This window comes from Chamaea fasciata, unplaced genomic scaffold, assembly GCF_029207755.1.
Source record: "Chamaea fasciata isolate MVZ Bird 193981 ecotype frontalis unplaced genomic scaffold, bChaFas1.0.hap1 SCAF_24, whole genome shotgun sequence".
Lineage (NCBI taxonomy): Eukaryota > Metazoa > Chordata > Aves > Passeriformes > Sylviidae > Chamaea > Chamaea fasciata.
In genome coordinates, this window is record NW_027094109.1 from 5,767,775 (window position 1) to 5,793,762 (window position 25,988).

General features: G+C 50.7%; 1 protein-coding gene across 10 annotated transcripts in view; it reads left to right on the forward strand.

Annotated features, from left to right (window-relative positions):
- Positions 1 to 25,988, forward strand: part of NCAM1 (neural cell adhesion molecule 1) — an 83,195-nt gene that overhangs the window by 16,119 nt on the left and 41,088 nt on the right. For all 10 annotated transcript variants that reach the window (XM_066203509.1, XM_066203510.1, XM_066203511.1 and 7 more), the window contains exons 2-4: positions 24,117 to 24,191; positions 24,460 to 24,678; positions 25,599 to 25,742. In XM_066203509.1, the coding sequence (XP_066059606.1) occupies positions 24,117 to 24,191; positions 24,460 to 24,678; positions 25,599 to 25,742 (438 nt within the window). The remainder of the gene's footprint in view (positions 1 to 24,116; positions 24,192 to 24,459; positions 24,679 to 25,598; positions 25,743 to 25,988) is intronic.

A 25,988-nucleotide genomic window follows, 5' to 3' on the forward strand; every position in this document is an offset into this window, starting at 1 on the left:
TTGTGGCGTAGATGGAGAGAGCCTGAGAGATTGCAGGAGAAGTTCTTGTGCACGAATGAAATTCATCTAGTTCTGCCTGTTTTTTTTTTTTTTAGAGAACATGCCCACGTTTTCCCGGGCTGTGTTATGAAGTGGACAGCCGGCAGGTTTGGGTAATTCCCTCCTGGTTTGTGCAGAGAAGGAGGTGTCTCCGTGCAGGAAATCGGGATTTTTGCCAAGTGAGGTGCTTTAAAAACAGCCAGAGAAGCAGAGGTGGTGGAGCCTTGTGTTTCTGAGGAGGAAGGATCTGGGAGGGCTGGGGATGGGATACTGGGGTGGCAGAAACACCATCCCAGTGCTTTGGGTTAGGGCTTGGTGTAAAATAACACCTTTCTTTCTCTCCCCTCCCTAAAAGCTCCCATTATTTGCCTCAAACACCCCAAAGCTGCGGCTGGCTGAAGCTCAGAGACACATTCTTATCTCCGTTTTCCCCATAATTCGGTGTCAGGATGCCAGTGAGTCACCCCCTCCGAGGGTTTTTGTTGCTGTTCCCTAAATGACAGAAGTGACTGAATCCCTGCTCGCAGGCATGTAGGAGATCCCACATTCCTGGCGCCATCTGTTACCAAACTTTGCGGGTTTTGTTTTTCCCAGTTTGCGGCAATTTGAGGCAGAGTGGGGGAAATAGAGCAGGTGATTAAAAAGGAGGATCCGAGTGCTGCAAAACATCGGTGTAATGACCAGGAAAAGAGGAGTGTCTGGCGTGGGGCTTTGTAAATTCAGCAGCCTCTGACAGAAGATGGTTTTACTCGAATATTCTCGCAGAACACCGCAGGTCACTCGCTGCGTTCACCCATTTTAAATGTATTTCTTTTCCGTTCGATTGTGCCTGGCTGTAATTGCAGCTCATTATCAGCGTTGTGATGAAGCCGGGGGTGCGGGTGTCCCGGGAGGTGCTGGCTGATAACAAAAATCACCTTTCTGGGAGCTCTGGCTGCCAGGCAGGCCTCCAGAGTGCATTTTTTAATGAGCTCACCCCGTGGAAAGATCCATTGTTCCCTCCACAGACAATTGCTGGCTTGTGTTGTTTGGAGTTCTCTGCTCTTGGCTTCTGTGGGAATTGTCCTTTGGGTTTGGCTTTTTCTTCAGTAGATCCATAAAGAAAAAGGAGGAAAAAAAAATCCAAATACATATTTAATTATTTGTGTTTTAGTGACACAAAGCTTCCACTTCATTACATGATGCTGGAAGGAGGCTTTTGAACAAGGATGAGCAAACACCACTTCGTGTTGTTTTTCTTTTTTCCCACAGGGGAAGAAAATGTTTCTTAAAGCCGAAATCCGCCGTCATTCATGAGTCAGGGCTGATTTTAGGAAGGAGTTGATTGGACGTGAATTACGTAGATGCTACTCCAGAGTTGAAATTATCTTGGGTTACTGTGGGTATTTTTATCTGTGCAGCTGCAGGCTTGAAGGCAGAACTGTGCCCACAGCTCTGCTCTCCGTAGAGGAGGATTTATAACAGAACGTTTTAATCTTTTCCCTCAAATATTCAATTAGCAAGCTTTGATTTTTTTATCTTTTTTCTGTCACGCAGACAGATCCCACCTGCAGTTTGGATTCCCTGACCGCGCTGACTTAGGCACCAGATCCTTTTTTCCCCTCCTTGCACGGAGTGTGTGTGAATTCACCGGGCACATCTGGCCCCAGATGTGAGGGGCAGCTCTGGTTCAAGGTTCAAGGTCCATATGTAGTACAATATATAATTGTGGGTTTGGCTCTTTCTGGATTGAACTCAAAGTGGAATTCTTGTTAATCCTGGAGCAGGATTGGATGGATCTCAGCTGGTCCCACGTGGGGGCTCCTCAGAGTCTGGTTTTGTACCCCCTAAACCTTTTTATCCTCTTACAGCCTTGATCTTTATTTATTTATTAATTTTTTTATTTTCCTAGAAGGCACAACACGTTCATTACGAGCTGTGAACGGTCTCGTTCAGATATTTTTGAAACCTTTGGGGAGGAGGAGCAGCCCGAAGTTGTCCCTGTTGTGCCCTTCAGCTCCCGGGTGTGTCAGACCCGGGGAACAACGGACACGGCAATCACAGATCAGCTCTGGCTGCTCTGCCCCACGCCAGGTATTATTAGCTGTGCTCAGCATCCAATCCAGCCAAATCCAGCAGCTAATCCCGTTGTTTGAAGGGAATTCTCGTGCTGCACAGTGTCAGAAACGTTTGTTGGTGCTTCCGTGCGTGGTGTGTGGTTCCTGAGTCGCCTTCAGGATGGTTTTACTGGCTGGAATGCCGCTCGGGCTGGTCTGGGTGAAGGAGATAAATCAGTGTAACAGTGACAGCCCTGGGGAGAGCAGCCCTGGCTGCTGCTGCTGCTGCTGTGCTGGAGCTCAACAAACTGAGCATTGCTGAGGTGCAGGAGGCGAGATGAAAAGCGTTACTCAGAGGGGAATGATGAAGAATGAGTAACTGTTCTTTAAAAAAAAAAAAAAATCCCTCGCAAGCCTCACTGGGTGGTCTCAGTGTGCAAGACACGGAGTCTGGGAGCTGGGAGCGATTATTTTCTGCAGGAGATGTGTCTGTGTTCCTGACTGATGTGCTCACAAGAGCAATCCTTCACTTAGCAGTGAGGAGCTGAGAAAACCCAAATCTCTCTGTGTGGGTTCCGCCCGAAATGAGCTTTCCTGAGCATCCCCAGGGAGTGTTGCCGGGTCCTGGGGGTGCTGAGCGTCCTGCACTGCTGCTGGGCACGTTTCCAGGGGCTGCTCCTGATGGAACGGGGGGGATGCTCTGCTGGCCCTGCCTGTGCTGCCGCAGGGAGGTCCAGAGCATCCCCTGGGGTTTGTCACAGCTCACCCGCTGTCCCTCGTGAGATCTGGCTCCCCGGGGTTTGTCCTGGATCCCAGGGTTTATCCTGAATCCCAGGGTTTGTCCTGTATCCCGGGGTTTGTCCTGTATCCCGGGGTTTGTCCTGGATCCCGGGGGTTTGTCCTGTATCCCGGGGTTTGTCCTGTATCCCGGGGTTTGTCCTGGATCCCGGGGGTTTGTCCTGGATCCAGGGGTTTGTCCTGCACCCCAGGGTCGTGTCCTGCACCCACAGGTGCTGCTGGCTCCAGGTATCTTGTCCCGGCTGATCAAATGGGATATTCCAGGAGGGGCAGTTCTGCCCACGCTGGATTTTCTGCTCTTAAAAGCCCCAAATCCCAGCCGGGAGCATCTTTCAGAGCACGTGCTGGGCTCCTCAGTGCCAGAGCATCAGCCTGGGCTGCTCCATCCGCCTGCAGAGGCTGATGTGGCACCAAATGTGCACTAAATCCCTCGTCCTTGGCCTGGGATATCCTGTTAGACACAGCTGTGAGCACCTTTCATGACCCCAGCCACCCTCCTTGGAATATTTTCTCTCTGCTCCGTGTTGTTCCCCGTTGCTCAGGGAAGTCATTGCCAGGTTTATACTGAGTTCTTCCCCTTCAGGTGCTGCTGGAGAGCTCTGTGGAGATGTGATTGCCCCTTAAACGGGCCAGAATCGGGCAGGGTGTTTGTTTTACAGGGTCTGGGTTTCAGTAAAAACCCTTCTCCCTGTGGAACCTCAACTCCACCACCCAATTCCCGCCTAACTCGCAATCCCCGAGCTTCACCAAAAGTGGCATTTCTAAGGAACGTGCCCAGGTGATGGAAAGTGAAGGTGAAAAGGCTGCTGAGCACAGAGGCCCCTTTCCAGCACTGGGGTTCCTTGTGCAGGAAAAAGCATCCATCCCATGCAGGCAGGGGAGGGGGAACAGGAAATAATGGGATGCCAGCAGCGCTCTATAGGAGCCTTTCACTGCCTGCCCACAGAGCACTTCCAGAAAAACTTGGAGCCAACACTTCCCTTGGCAGCAGCTGCCTGATTTTTTTTTCTCTTTAATTTTTTTTTCTTAGTTAATTTAAATTATCTTCTCCTGCAGACAATCCTGACTCGATGTCCTTGGTTTCAGACTTCCCCAAGCCAGGCTGTTCCCGTTGGATGTGAGCAGCTTAAATCCCTGGGAATCCTTGGTCCTGGGGAGGATTTTGGCACTGCTGGGATTTGATTTGGGATTTATTTTTTTCCCCCCAATAACGTGATGTTGCTAGAATTTTCCATGAGTGGGAAAGCTTGTCCTTATAGATGTTTTTTAATGAAGTTGTGTGGTTGAGGGGGTTGGGAACACAGCCTGAAATAACTGACAGGAGCTGGGATATCTGAATGGAGGGGGGAGGCTGCTGACTCCCTGGGAACGGGGATATCCCTGGGCTTTGGGGATTTTGCATTTTGCAAAAACTGCGGCATTTTGGGGTCCCAGTTGGCTTCCAGGGTCCCTGTCATTGGAGGGACAGCTGATTCCACCCATTTTTCCCTGACCAGGAGCCCTTTCTGAGCCCTTTTCTGAGCCCTCAGACAAGCTGCTGTCACTGGGAACACGTTCCCCTGTCCTCTGTGCTGGGACAGGACAGTCCTGGGAGGAATTTTTTGCTCCCAAGGTGTGGGGAGGCCACGGAGCTTCCTTGCCAGGGACAGACGTGCAAACTGTGGTTTAAAAATGAGAGTTGTGCACACAAAACGAGCACTGAGCTGTGAAGGAGAGGGCAGGGCTCTGTGCAGGGAACAGAATGTGCCTGTTCTCAGGGCAAGAATTCCAGTGTTTGGGTTTCTGATTGGTTTTTAATTGCTATAAATAGTGCCCAGTGTGTGTGTGTGGAGCACTCACAGGGGCTGTGCTGCCTTTAAAACGTCTTCCTCACCGTGCCACTTGCATTTCCAGATGGTTTCTTCTCTCTTACCTCGTTCAGCATCGTGCCAAAGGTGTTCTCTTCCCTCTGGGGTGAGGTTTTGTTGTGAATTCAGGCAGCAGAGAGGCTGAAGGGGTGCTGCCACTGCTGGTGCTGTCACTGGGACGTGCCATTGCCATCCCTGCCAGGCTCAGCCTTTGGGATTCTCACAATTCCTGGATTATTCCTGGAGGAGCTGGGATGCTCAGGGCACTCTTGCCTGGAGTTTCTCCTGTTCCCAGTCCTCGCTGAACACAAACGTTGGGAATTCTTTGCACATCTGCTTGGAGAGGAACGCTGTGGGTGCTCGTGGGCTGTAATTAGTGGCTGTGACTCTAATGAAGGTGGCAGCGTCCCACAGAGACAAACCCCATTCCCTCCTTGTTCCTCTCCCAGGGCTCGGGGCAGGATTTGGCTGCACTTTGTGCCGTGTGATGATGCCCCAGAATGAACAAGAGGCCGATTCATGGCTGCTTTCCCTACAGTGACAATATAGGAAATAATTAAATTGTATCACTTCTTCTCCCCAAAACGTATTTCAGTTTGGATTCTCCTTGTTTTCCCTCTTCCTGGATTATAAATCATATTGCCTCTCCCTTTTTTTTTTTTTTTTTTTTTTTTTTTTGGTTGCTCCCAAGAGCCGCCTAACATTTTTAAATAATTGAATGTGTATTCAGTGCTTTGGTGTTGCGGAAAACCCTTGGGATGGTATTTCGGGAGTCAGTGGCTGTGTCGGATCCTTGGCTGTGCCTTTTCCCTGTGAGGAATCTGCTTTCTGAAATGAATTCTTGAATGGGGCTCATTGGAAGACAAACATAGCTATGTATTATTGATTTTAGAAGGGAAAGAATTATTAAAAAATGGCCTAAAAAGGAACCCAAAGCTGCTTTAGGTTTCCCCAGCTCCACACCCAGATGGAAAATGTTTGTGAGCTTGGGGAAGGTGCACTGGTTTTCAGTCAATGCTCAGGGAAGCCAGTTCCGTCAGCAGTGCCCCTGCAGGATCACTTCTGCACAGCCTTTTCCCTTCCCTCTCCATTTTTACTGCAGCTCATTTTTTTCCTGGTGTTTCATTCTTTATCATCTGTTCCCTTTTCAAAATAATTAAGGAATGAAACATATGATTTATGGCAATTATCTTGCACATTAGAGGGGGGGGAAACACACAGTTTGTCTGGTTGCTTTGGTGTTTCAGTTTGCAGAGTTGATAAGCAGCCCCAATTTCCTGACACATTCATTTTTTCAAGTTGTTTCGAGAGAATCTGATGTGACACAGTGAACAAAAGACTAATCTAATTTATCTTTTTTTATTTTTTTTTCTCATCTCTCTCTCTCTCTCTCATCCCTGTGATATTTCTGCTTGGCTGGCTGCATGTGTGAATGGGTTTTGTGGTGGCATTTCAGTTTTGGGGTGGATATTGAGGCAGGGAACAACGTGTCTCCCCCTTGGTTTCAGAATAATACCAAAGCATGAAGCAAACCTCTCATTTCCTGCAGGGAAAGACTCGTGGTGGTTTTCAGAGCACGGGATCATTTTCAATATGATCTGAACTTGCTTTGGGATCGTTTTTTTATTACTGGTTGATCTGCATGAGGTGATTAAAGCAAGCCAGGTAGGGTCTGGATTTAACGGGTGTTTTGTACTGCATAGTGCTCTTTATACCCGGGGAGAACGGGCAGTTCCAGGGCTGGGAGGGCTGGATCCCTTCGGTGCAGAGGAGAAATGAGCTGGTTTGGTGCTAGCAGGGCTCGCTGGGGCTGTGTGACGGATGAGTGGATTTATTGGGGTCTGATCAGTGCTCAGGGCTGGCTGTGTGCGGATCAGGCACACAGAGGTGATCCCATCACTGCTTGGCCGTGTTTGGAGACGCCAAATGAGCCCAGGGGGGCTGAGCTGCCGGTGGGGTTCCCTGAAAATCTGTTCTCCACCATCTCCACGTCCTTTCCCTGCGTCCCTTTCTCAGCCCCAAGCAGAGCTCGGCTGCCTGGGGGAGCACTTTGCTTGGGGTTTGATTCCTTTTCAAGGGGTGAGGAGTGAAATGTGTGCGGAGGGGAAGCTCTGCAGACAACAAATGCTGTTTATGTGGCTGCTGCTTTGCACCGGGGCTGGATCCAGCCTTAGGAAGTAGCAGAAAAGAAAAGGAAAAAAAAAAAAAAAAGAAAAGAAAGACTGAGGGTTTTTTCCTAATCCTGTTTTACCTCGTGGCAAAATCTATTCTTGCATCTGGTGGGTTTTAATAGTGCTGGCCCCCAGGCCTTAAAATAAACGGGATTTAGAGACGCCTGGTGAGTGTGATGCAGGGAAACGTTATTTCCATCGATGAGCTGTCAGAGGTGCAGTGGGGTTTGGTTTCTGTGTGTTCATCTCCACGATCACGGCGGTGGCAGGGATGAGGGACAGGATTGCTGGTGGCACTGGGGTCTGGCTCCTGTTCCTGCCCATAATCGCCCTGATTTGGGGGACAGCAATCTCCAGGACTGCTGCCCTATTGGGCTTGTCACCAATAAGGAAATATTAAAATAACAAGTCAGGCTGGAGCATCGTGGGAGGAGCACGAGGATGAGCAGTTCTGCTCGAGGTAAAGCAGGATGTCAGGGGCACAGTTCAGAGGAGCTTCAGAATTTCAGTGATTCAGGCTAAAAAAAACCCCTCCTGCTCCTGCTGCTTTCCCCCAAACCCAATCTGCACGCTGCTCTCAGATATTGGGTATTAGATAAGGTTATTCCACGACTCCTCTTGCCTCGCAGAATTTGCCACTTTATGAAATGATTCCATTTAGCAGATTAGTTTCTGTAACTGCATATTGCTTTTCATTAAAATTTCATGGGGCTTTTATTTAACATGCACTGGAGCCTTGTTTATGTGGGACCTGTTGAAGGCAAAGTGGATTAGGCCATTTAAGCCATGTATAATCCATTCCCTATGGACTTGTGTCTGCTCCTGCCTGCTCCTCATCCCTGCTCCCTGCCCATCCCTCCCGCAAGGAGCAGCAGCTTGGCGTTTGCTGCACCAGAAATTAGCAGTGCTTTAATTGCGTGATAACAAACTCGTTCCAGGCCTGTCCCCAGCTGAGTTCCAAACTCTGCCGGGTCCTGACAGCCCAGTTCTGGCTCTGGAATGGTGCCAGTTCTTGTTTGCAGGAGCTGCCTGCCATTTACATGGAGATTTCTGCCTTGTTTTCCCGGATTGAGGGCAGGTGTTCATTAGTCTGGGGGCTCCAATTTGTCTAATGGCTTGTCCACTGTGCTCAGCTAAGTCAGGAAGGCAGCGCTTGGGTTTATTCCTTGCCCTTTCCAAGGGTTTCTTGCGTTTATTCCCATTTATCACACAGGCCCAGGACTTGCTGGCGCTGAATTTGGGGAGGATTTGGTCCATTCTGGGCTCCACACGTTTGCAGCATGGGAAGTAGCACAGAGTCTAAATATAATACAGTATATAAAATATATAATATACATTATATATACAATATGTTATATATATAATATATATTTTATATATATATAAAATGTATACATATATACATGTACAATACATATACATATATATGTATGTATGTGTATTGTATATATATACACACACACACATATATATATACATATATATATACACAAGCTCAGGCACTTTATTTCCAGCTGATTCCACGCCCAGTCACAGCCCAGTGCAGGATGCTGCTCTGATTCATCTGGGATTCAGTTTGGGAAAAGTGCTGCATCCTTCCCCAAGCTCTTTAATTATAGGCTCAGCCTGTTGTGTCAGGGAACAGGGGGATGCGTTCCTGCTGAGAAACGCTCCCAGCCCCACGCGTTTTTTAGGGGAAAAAAGACGGGATTTGGGATGCAAATCCACCTTGGAATGGTGCAGGGGAGGTGGCACGTTGCTGGTTTGGGCAGAATTACTGACAGCACCTGCAGGAGGTTGTTTCCCCCTCAGTTCCACCCATGAATTGGCTCTAAATGTCCACCTTTTGTTTTAATGCTCTCCACACTTCCTCCGAAATTCCGAATTTCTCACAGCTCCCTCCCAAAGCCGCTGCCTTTGGGATTGTTGTGCTCCAGGAGCTTTTTTTTTCTCCAAGGCTGTTTCAGTGGTTCCTTGGAGAGCAGGGCTCCGATTTTGGGGAAATCCCAGCTTGGATCAGCTCCTGCTCAGCCCTGACCTGGCCGGGAGGTGATGGGAAGGAGACGGAGGAGTCGCCGGTGAGGATTTCAGTGCCATTCCCACGGGAATTTCCACTGTCCTTTCACCCAGGCAGGACCTGCAGTGCTGTAAAATCCACTTTACAGTATCCGGGGCTGAGATGCTGAGAGCAGACAATACCCAGCAGGAGAAGAAGTGCAGGATGGAGCATTTAATACTCATTTATCGGCTGGGATGATGAATTTTAGCCGTTGTTCCGTGTCACTGGTGGTGGTGGGACCTGCAGGAATGAGGAAGGATGGAGAATTCCTGATTCCTGCTTTTATTTTCCTGCTCCTCCCGAGTCCTCGTGGCCTCCAAGGTGCAGCAGAGCCCTTGGGAGCAGCTCCTTGCTGCAAACGAAATGGTCCCTCGCGTGTGCTAATAGGTTAATTGTCACTTGTAGCCCTTCTTGATTTTTCGGCTTCTTTATCCTCTGAAAGGTGATAAAATAAGGCCCAAAAATCCCGAGGCATTTTCCTTTCTAAGCCTCCTTTCTCCAGGCTTCTGAAATGTATTTATGCGCAGGGCTCGCTGCTAACAAAGGCCTCTTTGAGGGTCCTGTGGTCGTCTAACATTCCCTCCTTTCACATGAAATTAAGGGCTGTGATTTACTGCAGTGACCTGAGTGCCTGAGTGCTCTCATTTACAGCCAGCCCGGCTTTTTTTTTTTTTCCCTCTTTTTTCCCTTTTATTTTTTCCTTTTATTTTTTCCTTTTTTTTTCTTTTATTTTTATTTTCCTTTCTTCCCCTTTTTTCTTTTTTCCCCCTCCCTTTTTTCCTTATTTTTTTTTCCTTTCCCCCCTTTTTTTCCTTCATTTTTTCTTCCCCCCCCCTTTTTTTTTTCTTTTTTTTTTTTTCCTTTTTTTTTCCCCCTTTTTTTCCCCCCTTTTTTGTTTGAGGGAAGAATGTTTTTCGTTCCTGCAGTGGGTGCTTTAGTTGTGCAAACATCCCGTGAGAGCTGGGCTGGTGTCACACAGCTCCCAGTGGCCGTGCTGGGCTGGCTGCCTGCCTTTCCTTTCCCTCTTGCAGTTTTTTTGGGGAGGGGTTATTTATCCCCTGCCTTTTCTTCCAGTGAAGAAAGAGCACAGATTAATTTATTCTCATTAACCAAGATAGATTTCTTTCAGATTTTTTTAGGTGCTGCTGGAGGGCACGGAGCGGGGAGGCTTGGGGACGCTCTGTCCCAACTTGCTGCTCAGCATTCTTAGGAAATGAGAATTTCTCATCCCCAAACTGAGGCTGTTTGAGCTCCATCCCCTCAACCATTGCTGTTCCCACGGCTGAGATTTCCAGGGCTGGTTTTTAGACCTTTATCCACCCAGACAAGGGACCTGCAGCTCGATTTTTGGGGTGCACCTGCTCTCCCTGGCTCCTTGCAGTAATTTTGGACACATCCTGGTGGAAATTAAACAGAACCCACTCAGATTTTTCCTCTTTGCAGCCAGAATTTTGTTTTTTATAAAATCCCAGGTATTTTCAGGGTGTTTCACGTTGTTAAAATCAAGGGGGCCGTGCAATTCTCTTTCCTTTCACTGCAAAAGCTCATGATAATTTTTGGCCCTACAAAAGCCCGTTATTTTTTTGTAAGGACACTGGTTCAGCTCAGAAGAAACCCTGCAATGCAGATGGTGCCCAAAAGCACCGAGCACAGCACAGGATTTGGCTTCTTCCCTAAGACTTGCGAAGGAAAACACAGATTGGATCCTGTTGGGCTTCTCGCAGGGAAAAAAAAAAAAAAAATCAGATTTCCTAGGTGGATTTGGCAGGAGGTTTGTGGGGTATCACAATCTGGGGCTTCTTCCACCCCCTGCTGCCGCCTCCTCCTCCTCCTCGCTCAGCATTTCTCCCCAAATCGTTGTTTCTGTGGAAAGCCCAGGAGAGTTTCTCACTTGAAATATTGTGAGAGGAGAGCGAGGCTGTCAGGGCTGCCCGCTGGGGTTTAGAGGTTCCTTTTTTTTCTTCTCCTGGTTTTGTTTTATTTATTTCTTTTCCTTTCCTTCCGTGGGATCTGCCTTTTCCCTGGCAGGTGGTGGAGGAGGAAGGCCGGGCTGGGGTAGAAATTGCATTAAAACCTGGTTAATTGGTGACTGTGTGCCCCCATCAGCCTGGCTGTGAGGAATTCCACGGGAGCTGTTTTATTGCAGGAAAATAAACATTCAGCTCGGGACAAGGACTTGCACAAGAAGGAAAAGTGCTGCCTGGAAAAAAAAAAAAAAAAAAAAAAAAAAAAAAAAAAAAAAAAAAAAAAAAAAAAAGTCAAAACCGGGATGGGGAGAAAGGAATTGATTCCTTTCCTTCAATCATGATTGGGTTTATGTTGGATACAGCTCCCAGCCCGGAGAGTGGCGTTGCTTTGCTGGTATTTTATGCTGCCTTCGGCCAGGTTAGCTGTGAATTAAAAGCTGAAAATGCAGTTTTTTTGCAGAGTCTCGGTGCGGAGCGTGGTGTGGTGGGCCAGGACAAGCAGCGCAGGGGGAAATCTCTCTCTGCTTCGCTCCTGTTTATCATGCTCGGCATGCAGCACAAACTGACCGAAAAGTGCTGGAATTACCCTTGGCAGTGAAATCCTTCTGCTTGCTGTGGTCTGCGGCTCTTGCCTTTGTTTTTTTTAAGAAGTTTTTCCGCTCAGATTTTCGGTGCGGCGCTCCCTTGGATGTGGCGCTGCAGTTGCGTGGCTCTGTCATCTTCTGTCTCCTTTTCTTCCTCTTATTTTTATCTGTCCTTGCCTGTCTTGTCCTTCACTCCGGCAGAAACAAAACGCCCTTTGTGGCCGCGGACCCGGCGTGCCAAATACTTTGAATAACTGTAGCGCTGCACGAGTGAATGTAAAACATAAAAGCGCCAGTAAATTCCTTTTAATGCCGTCCTATAACAACAAGAATTCCCATTTTAATAACTGGGGCAGGGGAAGGGTTGACCTCGTTGTTTGATGCAACCATTAACTTGCTTGGCTGGGCCCGGGGATGGTGTGTTTAACTCCGCGGCCATTTGGTGTTAATGATGCTGCATTCATTAACATCCCAATGAGAGCGCTGTGCTGCTCTTCCCGGGGCGGATTGTTCCCCTACCTGAGTGCCTGCGTTAATCCAGGCTGGAATTGAGCTGTTTTATTGCCTTTGTTGTGCCTGGGAGCACTGTGCACTCCCACCCTGCCCCACGCACAGCTGGAGAAATCGTTTGGTGTTATTTCATCAACACAAGGTGGCTGCAGAAATCATTTGGTATTACGTTATCGATACAAGGTGGCACAGAAGATTTTATGCAGGTCTTGTGTCATCATCTCATTTAAATTTCCCGGTTCTTCCTCCTGCCCTTCACTCATTCCCCACTCTCTGCTTTGCTGGTGGTGGTTGGGGTTGTTACGTGGAATTATTTTTGAGCCAAACAGATTTCCCTGCGCTGCCTTTTACTCCTTGGAGATGAAAGAGCGAAGATTCTAAATGAGGGGATATTAAAAAAAGATTCATGACTTGGTGGGTAGTTTCAGAAGAAAGAGACTTGACTTCAGGAACCACTTCGAATCTGGGGAGGTGCGCAGTGGCAATGAAGCAGCACACACAGATCTGTAACTCTGAGAACACAACTGCATCTCCTGCTCCACATTCCTGACTCTTCCCTTTCCCTTTGTGCCTTCCATTTGAGGGTCTGTGGGATTGGGAGCTGGCAGTCTGTGAATTTGGGGTGAAAGTCACGGGATTGATGAAGGGTTTGGGCTGGAAGGGACCCCAAAGCCCACCCAGTGGGCAGGGACACCTTCCCCTGTCCCAGGCTGCTCCAAGCCCTGTCCAGCCTGCCCTTGGACGCTGCCAGGGATGCTTTTTTTGAATGCTGGCCCTGTGGGTGCAGGAAAGAAAAGGCTTCAAACCCCAAACCACCCCTTGGTAATGAGGAGTTCGTGACCAAGTCGTGTTTATTTGGAAGAGCTGGGGTAATTTTGCTGTCAGGAAACGAGAAGGCATTTTGGTGGGTTGTGGGGTGGCACAAAGAAATGCTGGAACTCTCTGAGTGGGATGTGGAGAGCGGAGAAGGGGCCTCTCCACATTTCTGATCCCAGCAAGGAGTGAACAGGCAGATCCAGCGAGGAAGGCAGTGCTGAATGCTGGCTGGGCTGGCCTGGGTTGGGTTTTCCCCCTTTTTTTCCTGGTATTGCAAGTGTTGATCTGTTTCCAGTGCTCCACAGGAATCTGCTGTGGCATTTTTGGGGTCACCATGCCCAAACTGAGGCCGGTTTTCAGAGAGGATTTGCTGCCTTTCCTTCGGAAACTCCCGGGTTGGGTTTGCATTTTGGACTGCCCCAAGCAGAACAGCAACCCTTGGGGATGAGTGGACAAGTTTATCCTTCCCATGCAGTGACTCTGGCATGAGGAATGATGATTATTTTACCTCTCTGGCCCGCATTGTGCTCGTGTTTCTTGCAGCCTTGCCCGAGCTGCTTTTTTCTCCTGGGGAGGGGCCACGTTGGTGGGATTTCACTGGGGGACCCAGGAGCACAAAAATAAACCCCTCCAGGCTGGGAGGGAGCTTTCCCAGCCCCACTGTGGTCTCCATTCCAGCAGAGCAAGCAGTTGTTAGTGGCAGGAGAAATGTGTCCCAGAGATGCAGAAATAGCAGCGGCAGAGCTGGGCAGCTGCGTGGGGGAACTGGGAAAACCAATATTGGCTCTGGCTGGCGGAGATGAAAGCAGGATATCGTATCTGGGACATTCACTTGTGCCTCTCACTGCTCCCTGGGGATGCTTTAAAGTAAAGAGCAATTAATGCTGGTGCTTCCAGGAGGGTTTGTGGTGGTGCAGGGGTGGTGACTCTTGGGTTTGTCCTCTCAGCACAGCCCCTGCATCGATCCCTGCTGTGTGCCCGGCTTTGGCTTTGTCATTCTGGGGACATTTCCTTCTGCTGCTACTCTCAGAGGACATTTCTGTCACTGCTGCTGCCTTTTCTGGCCGTTTTCTGTATTCCAGAGCAGTGCTGCTGTTCCTGTGCTGTCCTTTCACACCCTGGAGAGGAGCAGGGGGTGTGGGAGGGGAGGAATTCAGCAGGAATCCTCAGGTGCTTTAAAGGTCTTTGCCCTCACACATCACTGAGCATCTCCTTCCCTTCCCGTTCCCCTTCAGTGCGTGGTTCTTACACCGTAATTCCAATTAAAACATTGTAAGTACCAGGGAAACGTGCTAAACCTGATCACAGGGGACAGCCCTGTTGTTACCATCGGTCAGACACAGCAGTGCTCAAAGTCATCTCGAGATCTGGGCACTTGGAGCCCTTAACAAAAGTCACCCCTGAGCTGGAAGGGACTCAAAAAGATCACCAAATCCAACTCCTGGCCCTGCAGGACACCCCAGCAGTCCCAGCTGTGCCAGGGAGTGCTGGTGTGGCCGGAATTCAGGAAATCCACGCGCAGAATGCGGGGAATTCACGTTCAGGAGGCAGCTGTAGGAGCTGTAAATCCTCAGGCTGCTGGAGCACTCCCAGCCATTAGCAGACAGGGGTTAGGTGCAGTCTGCCCCTGGATATTCATTATCCCGGGGATTAACCTGGCCTGCTTCTATTTCCAAAGCCAGGTACTGCCCCTGGCTCATGCCTGCCCTGCAGGTGCCACCGAGCAGGGACCTGCTGCCAAAAGCCCTTTAAACACAGCAGCCCCTCCCCTGAAGGGCTTAGCTGCAGCTCCAGGTAATCCCCAGTGACAGGGCCTGGGAATTAGGGAGCACATCTCAATAAAAGGGGCTGAGGCTGCAGGGCAGGCACCAAAATCTCCAGGCATGAGGTGTCAGTCCCGGTGTTGGCCATTTGTACATTTAAATGGAGATCTGGGTGTTGACATTCAGTGGTCAGCGTTGGCCATTTGTACATTTAAATGGAGATCTGGGGGTGTGACATTCAGTGCTCAGTGTTGGTCATTTGTATATTTAAATGAGGATCTGGGTGTGACAATTAGTGCTCAGTGTTGGCCATTTGTACATTTTAATGGAGATCTGGGTGTTGACACTCGGTGTTGGCCATTTGTACATTTAAATGGAGATCTGGGTGTGACATTCAGTGCTCAGTGTTGGCCATTTGTATATTTAAATGAGGATCTGGGTGTGACAATTAGTGCTCAGTGTTGGCCATTTGTACATTTAAATGGAGATCTGGGTGTTGACACTCGGTGTTGGCCATTTGTACATCTAAATGAGGAGCTGGGGGGCTGACGTTCTTCATGGAAGCTAAAGGAGAAAACCTTCCATTAGAGGAATCCTGCCTTGGACCTTTAATTTATGCCCCAATATTCTGAAAGCCGCAGTGACCACTCAATTTTATTGTCTCTTTCTGGTTAATTGTAGTGCCACTAATTTCAAGCTTTTCCTGTCAGCAGTTGGACCAAATTGGTCTGGTATTTCCCTCCTGCGAGGAGAAATTGTGGAGGAGACAGAAAAATTGGGAGTGCAGCAGAGTGCAAAGCTGGGAGAAAAGCAAAGTGCCGGACTGGTGTGTGTGGCTTGCCCAGGCTGGCGGTGCCTGCCCGGGATTACAGATTTGTGCTCACATTTTGGTCGTTGCCTTTGGTGGAGTCGCGGTGGTTTTAGCGCAGATTAAAAGCCTTTTTTATGGCTTTAAAGCAAGGCAGGCAGTCGTGGCAGTGATGAGCTGTGGCTTAGGCCGTGCTCTCTGCATCTACAGCCTGCCCCCGTTATTTTCCTCCTGGAGGGCTCCTTTGATGGGGTGTGCTCTGTCTGCAGCAGAAATTAAACATGCTGAGCACGTGGGGCCCGGGGCCACTGCTCTGCCTTCAGTCAAACCCACAGAGACCAAAGCACTGAGGGGATGGAAATCAGAATGTGGCACTGAAGGAACAGCTCTGAGCCACGTTTGTGCCCTGTGTGTTCGGATCTGTGTGGAGATGATCAACCTCTGTGTGTCCCTCCTTCATTTTCTTGGGTTTTTTACAGACATCCTTCCCAAAAGCAGGGTCACCTCAAGCACCCAGCAGGAGTCTGGTTCCCTTTCCCTCAATTTTCCCTCTGTCCAGTGTTTTGCTGCACGAGGAGAGGTGTGAAAATCCAGCTGTGTTTGGAGTTCACTGGAGGTTTTCTTTTGGTGCTCGCATGGAGTGAATTCCTGCAAGTCTTGGAGTAAATTCTTGCAAGTAGGAGTGAATTGTTCCAAGGAGTGTCTTGCTTGCACAGACCAGGAGAGGTCCAGAGCTGAACTCCGGACTGTTCTCTTAAATTTTGGGGCACAAATGCTCAGCTGAAGCGTTCTTTGTCTGCCTTGCATAACTTATGAGTTGCAGTGATTAAATGTCTTGTGTTTGCCGGGCTGAATTCTCGCTGGGTTTCCAGGAGACTTCCCAGAGGAGCGTGGATGGAGCCTTTTCTTGGCTGCTGGCAATGTGGGGAGTGTTTATCCTGTCAGTCACAGCTGATGCTGGAGGCCTTTGGATACCCTGCCTGCCTTCAGATCCTTTTTGTTTCTTCCTTGGCATCACCTATTTTTGAGCCTCTGGAGCTGTGAATGATGTCTAAATCTGGGGTTGTGTAAACTCCTCCTGTTCCGTGCATTTGGGGCGGCTGAAAATGAGGAGGGGCTCTGATTTATTGCCTTTACCTTGGCTTTATTCTGCCAGCCAGGGAGCTGGGGCAGTGCTGAGCAGCGGAGAGCAGTAAACAGCTCCCTTCTCTCTTGCCTGGAGGGGTTTTTGGTTCCTATGCTGGCTGAGCAAATAGGGCAGTGTATTAGCATGTTGTTCTTCCCAGTCTTTTGCCTCCAGTTTTCATTATAACAATATTTCAGGTTTTATTCAGTGGGTGCTGTCAATGACTCTGATAGTCCTGGTGATACTCTGGAGGTTCTCTCAGCGTGGGGCTGGCGAAAGGCTTTGCAGTTAACACACACTGGAAACGTCACCCACAAATTCCAGTGGTGTTTCCAGAGGCACTGATGTTTTTAGCCAAGTCCCCAAATTCCCAGGAGCATCCCCGTGGTCTGTGACAGGGCTTTGGCCATGGGCTGAGGTGCTTTTCTTCATCAGCCCTGAAGGCTGGTCTGAAAAATGATAAAAATTATAAATACTGGCACGTGCTCTTCTTCCTTCACCTCCCTGTGCCTCCTGCTCTCCCCACGTGGCTTTATTTAGTGAAGCAGCCTCCCCGTGTTTTTAATGTCAATTAATTTATTAATGAGCCTCCTTCTTCACCTCACATAGCCAGGAAGAGTGGGACTGTTTAATCTGGCTGTAAGGCAGCACTGGAAATCCCTGTTTCTCACAGAGGAGCCGGGCTAAGGCTGTGATTTGCAGCTCCGTCTAAACTATCCAGTGATACTCCGCTACCACAGAATTCCCAGGTCCCAGCAGCCATGAAAGATTAATTGACACATTAAATAAACTATTGATTTCTGACACTTTACACTTGGCAGAAGACGGCTCCAGATATGAATTTAAGCGACTGAAACCTACGGGAGTCTCTCCAAAGCACTTTGGTGAGCCACAACTCAGGAGAGGCTGTAACTCTCCGGAACGCAGGTGGAATATTTGATGTTTTCCCACTGCCAGAGGGCAGGGCTGGATGGGATATTGGGGATAAATCCTTCCCTGGGAGGGTGGGGTTGCCCAGAGAAGCTGGAGGTGTCCAAGGCCAGGTTGGACAGGGCTTGGAGCAATGGGATAGTGGAAGGTGGAGCTGGGTGAGCTTTAGAAATCCCTTTTAGGTGCAGAACACCTCAAAACCCCAGCCTGGGTGCCTTGAAGGTGGCTCCTCCATCTTCAGCCTGTTGTCACCCCTCAGAAACTTCCACCTGCTGCTGGAGCAGGGAGACCGAAACCCACTTTTGTGCATTTACAGCAAATGGTGCTTCACCAGCAGCAGTTGAGAACATCAGGGCTTGGCTTCTGCATGGTCTGACCTCGTTGGGAGCAGGGAAAAGAGATAAAAACAGCATTCTGTGTTTTCTCCCCTCTGCCTTTTAGCTGAAATAGGAGAGAGAGGTTTATTCTCCTCCTGAGAGCTCCAGTAGGGAGCTGCGATAGGCAGAGGGAGGAATTATGCTGCAGTGTGGGGTGGGATGAACGTGCTGGACCTGGGATGTGCCTTCCTGGGGAGAACCTGCACTGAATGCTCCACTGGAGTTCAGAATTAAATTCCTGTGCAGCAAATACTGAAGTTCAGGCTTTGCAGCTGCCTCGGCTTTAGCCATGGCTAAAAACACGTCCCCTGGACTAAACCAGCACATAAAAAAAGGGGCTGGGGAAGAATTGTTTTCACCACTTGGGGGTCAGACCTGGGGCTGGGAGTGCTCCTGGGGCTGATGGGTGGGAATGGAGCCTGCAGGGAGCAGGGATCCCTTCCTTTGAGGAAAGCCAGGGAGCTCCTGGAGCTGCTCCTGCCAAAGGCAGGAATTCTCTGCTCCCCTGAAGGATGCAGCTTGTGCTGCTCACTGCACAGCCAGGACAAACTGCTGCAAGATTAGCCTGGAACCCTGAGCTTTTACAAACCCTGCTTTTCTCATCTTCCCCGGGTTCCTCCCACCACCCAGACTTCTCTATCAGCAGAAGACTGTGACTTGCTTGGGCTTTAATTAAAAATTGTCCATCCTCTGATTCAATGGCTCCATAAAGAATCCTGCCTTACCCTGCCTCAGGTAAATGAAAATATTTGCCGTGGTAAATAGGACTATTAGTTTTATGATCCATAGCAATAAAAAGCTTTTATCAACAATGTCATCAAAAGAGGCATTAAATTGTGTTCCATGTGAAAAATACCGAGGTGTCTGGGAAGTTTTACTGTGATTCATAAATTTCTGTAGGAAAAGGTGTTAATGGGATTTTTTGGCGTGCCTTGTGGTCATTTAAAATTTAAAAGCGCTTGTGAGCAGATCTTGTGCACGGCAAGGATGGGGTCACAGCGTGGACAGAATTGGAATTACTCCCTTTGCCCTGCACAGATTGCCTGCATCAGCTTGGACACGTCACTTTGTTCAGAAGAGGAATAATTCTCACTGAAACGAAGCAGAGGAGAAACCTCTCTGAACTCCCTGCCTGTGTGTTCCGTGCTGCCACGGCTGCCTGGGCCCCTGATTTCAGCTGGCTGGCCCAGCACACCTTTCCCTGGCGCTGTGGAATAGTCCCCAGGGACGTGCGGGAGGGCAGGGATGGACGGGTGCACGTGGATTTTGGCTGGCAGAGCCCCCCTGTCCCTCGGAGGGTGTGATGGGTGAGGCCCAGAGGGCAGAGGGGATCCTCACTGCCCGGGCTGTGCTGTTCTGCAGAACAATTTGGATTTGTGTCCTGGTTTCCTTATGGGAGTGAGTGAAGTTCCCTTCTCCCACCTCCCAGCATCCAGGGGGTCCTGCTGGAAACGGGGATTTTCAGACAGAAGGGTGGCTGGAGGCAGAGCTGTGCCCAGCCCCAGAGCTGCCCTGGCTCGGGGGTGCTGTGCCAGAGCTGAGCCCTTCCCCAAGCCCCTGGGTTTGGAATTGGGGCAGGGCAGGGGATGCTGCTCCCTCTGTGCCTGCTGGCACATCATGGAGTGTTCACGAGCCGGGTGAGGAGCATCCCTCACCTCCAGGACAGTGCAGGGCAGGGGATGGATGCTCCCTCTGTGCATCCCTCACCTCCAGGGCAGTGCAGGGCAGGGAATTGTCCTTCTGTGCATCCCTCACCTCCAGGACAGTGCAGGGCAGGGGATGGATGCTCCCTCTGTGCATCCCTCACCTCCAGGGCAGTGCAGGGCAGGGAATTGTCCCTCTGTGCATCCCTCACCTCCAGGACAGTGCAGGGCAGGGAATTGTCCCTCTGTGCATCCCTCACCTCCAGGACAGTGCAGGGCAGGGAATTGTCCCTCTGTGCATCCCTCACCTCCAGGGCAGTGCAGGGCAGGGAATTGTCCCTCTGTGCATCCCTCACCTCCAGGACAGTGCAGGGCAGGGGATGGATGCTCCCTCTGTGCATCCCTCACCTCCAGGGCAGTGCAGGGCAGGGAATTGTCTCTCTGTGCATCTCTCACCTCCAGGACAGTGCAGGGCAGGGGATGGATGCTCCCTCTGTGCATCCCTCACCTCCAGGGCAGTGCAGGGCAGGGAATTGTCCTTCTGTGCATCCCTCACCTCCAGGACAGTGCAGGGCAGGGGATGGATGCTCCCTCTGTGCATCCCTCACCTCCAGGGCAGTGCAGGGCAGGGGATGGATGCTCCCTCTGTGCATCCCTCACCTCCAGGGCCACCAGCTGGGCTTTGGTGTCTGGATTTTGGCCCCGGGCTCAGCTCTGTGGGGTGTTGTGCCGTGGCACCGTGCTGCTGCTCCCTCCCCGCCTCTCCACGAGCTGATATTCCCCAAAGGAGCCAGCCATCCCCTCCTCCAATTCCTGGCAGATTTAGGGAGTGGTTGCCATGGCGACGGGGGAGGAATTGGATCTGCAGCCCAGCTGGGATCAATCCCAGCTGCTGCCTCCTCCTCCTGAGCAGTCAGCGTATTTTTAATAAAGTGACCGTGTACAGGAGCCTTGTCTTTGTCTTGTTAAGCCTTTGTTGTGTATTAAATCCTGAGGGCTTTCACCGTAATCTGCTTCTCTCACAAGCTTTACAAATCCCGCCCTTACTCCACGAGCCGTGCCCGTTAGATCCAGGAGATGTTTCTTTCCCGATGGTTTTTATTCCTGGAATTGGGTTTAATTGGTGAATCGCTGCTAGGAATGAACTGAATTGAAGGTGCAGCCTGTGAGAATGGAGCCAAGGCTTCAGTCACAGCCGAATTCATCCGTGCTGGGCTTTGTTTGCCCCAGTGTTTGTGATTTCTTTTTTGATGTTGGGTTTTCACTCAGGTGTTGTGGCGGTGCAGCGTCACCTGGCTTGGCTGTGGCAGGAGCACTGGGGTTCTTGCTTCTGCTGTGGCACCTTGGGAATTTGGGCACCCCCAAAAATCACCTCACTTTCCCGTGCTGCCCGTGGCGCTTCATTCACCGCCCAGGTGAATAAATCCCTGCCTTGCCCTCAGCCCCAGCCCGGCAGGGACACAGCCTCCCTGCCTGCCACCAAAACCACGGCTTCGTTTCAGCTCGTTTCTTTTGTTGAGATGCAAAACTTAATTATATTGAACTACAGATGAACAGGAAGTTGCATTAGCAAATTCGTTGGGTTTTTTGTTGTTGTTTTTTGGGGTTTTTTTGGTTGGTTTTTTTTTTTTTTTTAATCAATGGGGAATTATTCAGCATTTTTCGGGGGCTGGGGAACTTTATAACCAGATAAAAGATATGGGGGAGGGCAGTGCTATAAAAAGTGTTATTGTGTGATTATGAAGAGGCCTTTTAATGCAGTTATTATGTGATGCTAAAAAGGCCTTTATTGCTCCAAGTTGGACGCAGAATACAAATGGGCTCGCAGTGTCTGTTAAATGAAGAGTGGAAAAAATAGTCCCCATTTCCCTGAACTGCAAAGCCAAAATAACGATTAAACGGCGATTAAAATCGGCAGCGCTGGGGCTTTGTCAGCGTGATCACAGGCGGCTGTTGGTGAGATCCAGGCACAGCCCTTTGTTCCGGGGACCTGTTTGTGCAGGTGACAGCGGCAGCACATCCTGGAGGCTGCTCCCGGCCGGCCTGAGCCTTCCCCGGTGTGAGATGAGGACAGAGGAGCTCCAGTCACTCGTGCCGGGGGTTCTTCCCCCTCCCGCAGCTGAATTCCAGAAGTTACCTGCGGTTCCTGTGGCTGCAGCTGCTGGACAAACACAGCTGGGCGCTTTTGTGCCTAATTTTGCGTGCAGGGGTCAGTGGGACAAAGCCTCAGAAGTGTTTGCCAGCCAGGGCCAGGGCAGCCCCACGGCCTGTCCGAAATCCTCCAAGGAACCGCCAGGAGAAGCCACGGGAGACTGAGGAAAAAAAAAACCAAAAAACAGACAGGTGGAATTTTGCTCCTCAGCATTTCTGGCAGAACGGAAATATTGGGATTTCTCAGTGTTGGGTCTTTAACAACTCCCCTGGGTGTGTTTGTGGCCAGGCGAGCACTGGGAGCTCCCAATCCCAATGGAAAAGGAGGGAATTGGCTCTTGGGATCAGCCCCAGGGCACCTGAGCATCCTGGGCTGAGCAGGCTGTGTTCACAGGCTGCTGTGAGGTGTCTTTGTTCGTCCTGGGGGTCACAGTTCCTGTCTGCTGGCAATTCCTGGGTTTGAAAAGTGCCTTTCTGGAGTTAGGAACCGTCCCAGGAGACTCCCCCTGTGCCTCCTCCACGCTGGGAAGGGGCTGTGCCGATGTGCAGTGAAGGAATTGCTGCCCCTCTGCACAACCTTTGCAGAAATGCTGCTCCTTATTCCACTAACGATGGGATTTAATGGTGACTTTGGAGCTGGGGGAGCAGAGGGAGCACTGACTGAGTGAGGCAGAGCCCGGGATGTCCTTCCTCCTCTCCTTTCTGAAAGATTTGCCTTCCCAGGGGTGGTTTCCAGGTTTCATTCTTTTGAAAATCCACCCAGCGCTTCAATGCGCCGAAGGAGCTGAGCCCTTGGAAAAAATATAAAAAAACCCCAGGAAAATCTGAGAGCTGGGTGTTGCTGCTCAGATCTCCTGCCTGTATTTCCAGGGAGATAATTCCCTGGCTCTGTGCAGCTGATGAGGCACAGCCAGGCCTGACAAAAGCTGTCAGGTAGAGCCCAGACGCTGAATTCGGGGTGATGGAGAGTTCAGTGCTTTCCACAGAGCCTTTCTTCTCCTTCCTGGCCGGGCCAGAAACCACCTGAGGTTGGAATGAAAGGCATTATTATCATTCCCAGCCTGTGGCACTGCCTTCCCAGCAGCAGCAGCAGCAGCAGCTCTCGGGGCTGCATTTACAGAGTGCAGTGAGAACGGGGCTGAATTTCTGGTCGGTCTCCATCAGCTCCAGCAGCACCCAGTGCTGAGCAGAAACAGAGGGCTGAGGGCTGCCCTGAAAGCCCTGCCTTGGGCTGGGGTTCCCAGCTCCTTCCCACTCCTCTGGAATGTCCATTTCTGGAATCCCTGCAGGACGTGCAGTGCTCTGCGTGTGACCGTGGCCACGACTGGAGCACTCAGCGCTCCCAAGCTCTGCTCCCAGCTGAGTCTTGCCTGGTTTGGGGGTTTGGGGCTGTTTAGGGCTGGAATAGCAGCATTTGTCAGGCCAGCCTGCTGAGCTCCAGAGAGGAGAACCAGGAAAGGTGCAGGGACCTTGCTCTGGGATTATCCCAACTCTGATGATTGCTCCCCGTCTTCTTCCGGAGAGAAGCGCTGTGTCAGGGTGGTTGTTGGCCAGAGGAACGTGCCCAGAAAACCCTGATAATCCTGCGCTTTCCTAGCGAGGGCAGGCAGTGCTCCTTCAGCTCTGGGAGCTCCACACTCAGTGCCTGACCCCCCGATCCCTGTGTTTCCCCGGCAGTTTCAGGAATGTTGCCGTTGGCACACACAGCCGGGTTTTCATTTCTGGAGCACTGCTTGGTTCTTACAACCCCAGGTGTGCTTGGCAGCTGAAATAATGCCTCTGTGCTCTGGAGGTAAAATTAGCTGCTCTGGGAGAGAGATTTGCAGGTTTTCATGCCCTACATGAGAACACAGAGGGTGTTTTCCAAAGAAAACCTATTTTGGCGTCCTCAAATTCAACTTGACCCGGGCTTGTTAGGCCACAGATCTGCCGTGGAATTAAGCTATAGCTGGAGGAGAGCCAGAATCCAATTACATTTTCTGCCTAATGGGTCATAATTTATGCAATGAAGAAGGAGGCAGGGATGGTGGTGGGGGAAAGGGCACTGGGCCTGCGTGGATGTGCCCTGGGAGGGGCTGCTGGGGAATGGGAATGGGGAGGGCAGGGGTGCTGTCCTTCCTCTGGGGTTTAAAACCTTCCTCTGGGGCATAAAACCTTCTTCTCTTGTTTAAAACCTTCCTCTCTTCTTTAAAACCTTCTTCTGGTGTTTAAAACCCTCCTCTCATGTTCAAAACCTTCTTCTCTTGTTTAAAATCTTCCTCTCTTGTTTAAAATCTTCCTCTCTTGTTTTAAACCTTCTTTTGGCGTTTAAACCCCTCCTCTGGTGTTTAAGACCCTCCTCTGGTGTTTAAAACCAGCAGTTCAGATCAGAAAACAGGTGTCACTGTGGACTGTAAATTCAATAAAGGATCCGTGGGGATTGTGAGCGTGGCAAAGGTTTTTTATGCTGGAGGCCACGGCCCTTGTCTAACCGTGCTCCTTCCCTTCCCAGCTTCTCTCCAAGTGGACATTGTTCCAAGCCAGGGGGAGATCAGCGTTGGAGAGTCCAAGTTCTTCTTATGTCAAGGTGCGTGGTGGCTGCAGGGTTATGTTATAAATAACACTGGGGTGATTTATTTGGCTCAGAGTGGGGCACACCCTGCTCTGCTGATGTTTTGCTGTGGGGTCAGTCAGGACCCATGAGCAGCAGGATGAGTTTGGGATCTGTGGGGATTTCTGGGTGCTGATATTTAGCTGTGGGGTCAGTCAGGGCCCGTGAGCAGGATGAATTTGGGATCTGTGGGGTTTGTGGGCGCTGCAGGGCTGTCTCACCATCCCGCCCTCTCCCCACGCAGTGGCAGGGGAGGCCAAGTTCAAGGACATCTCGTGGTTCTCCCCGAACGGGGAGCGGCTGAGCCCCAACCAGCAGCGCATCTCGGTGGTGCGCAACGATGACTTCTCCTCCACCCTCACCATCTACAACGCCAACATCGACGACGCCGGCATCTACAAGTGCGTGGTCAGCAGCCCCGAGGAGGGAGACTCCGAGGCCACCGTCAACGTCAAGATTTTCCGTAAGGAAGCGGCTCCCGGGGGTTTTCCTGTGGGTTTGTGGGGCAGGATTAGGGGGGGGGAGCTGTTGTACCTTCCCAGGGGGAGGTGGGAAGGGAAGGAGGAGGGGGAAAGGGAAAGGGAAGGGAAGGAAAGGAGAGTGGAAAGGAACATGGAAAGAAAAGGAAAATGGAATGGAATGGAATGGAATGGAATGGAATGGAATGGAATGGAATGGAATGGAATGGAATGGAATGGAAAATGGAATGGAAAGGAAAGGAAAGGGAAATGGAATGGAAATGGAATGGAAAGGAAAATGGAAAGGAAAAGAGAATGGAAGGGAAAGGAGGAAGGGAGGAGAAGGAAAAAGGAAAGGAAAATGGAAAGGAGAGGAGAAAGGAAAGGAAAGGGGAAAGGGAAAAGGAAGGGAAAAAGGAAGGGAAAAAGGAAAGGAAAGGGGGTGTTCAGATGCAGTCTTCTCTCTTGGTGTGGAGGGGAAGGTGGGAGTCAGGGTGAATTGGATGGTCAGGGCATCTCCAGCACCCCCACGGCTGAAATCTTTCTGAAGGGCAGCAGAGCGAGGGCTGGGCGGAGAAGGTTCTGGTGCTTCTGGCCAGGGGGAACAGGAGAGGAGCTGCTGCGGGTGGCACACAGCTCTGGTGTGGGGTGAAGAGGGGCCCAGAGTGTCCCAAGGTTTGCAGGGAGCCCTCGGGTGCTGCAGCAGAGCCCGGCCAGCAGCCTCTGCCCCCTTGCAGTGGGCATTATTCAGAGTGGCCGGGAGTGAGGGTGCTGTGGGCAGTGCATCCACTCAGACCTTTATCCTCCCCTGGGAACAAGGACATTTCTGGGGGTTTGGGGGTTTCTCTGCTCCCCTCAGGCTGGAGGCAGGAGCTCCAGGTGTGCTGAGGAAGCTGCAGCGACCTTCTCCTTCCCTTGTTTCCAGAAAAGCTGATGTTCAAGAACGCCCCCACCCCTCAGGAGTTCAAGGAGGGGGACGACGCTGTGATCGTGTGTGACGTGGTCAGCTCCCTGCCCCCCACCATCATCTGGAAGCACAAAGGCAGGGATGTCATCCTAAAAAAGGATGGTAAGGCCGTGGTTCTCGTCCATGCCGGGGTCAGATGTCCATCTCCCTCCCGCACAAAGGGTCACAAGGGGCAGGAGGAGCAGTTTGTGCCTGGCACGAGCCCGTGGGTGTGAATTTAGTTGTCCCAGGTGCTGTGCTTTGCCAGTGGCGGGGCAGTCCTGTTCCCACTGAAATGCCCATCAGGCTTTGGCCCCAGGATCAGCCGAGGAGTGCTGGAAAACAGCACAGATCAAAGGAGTGCCATCA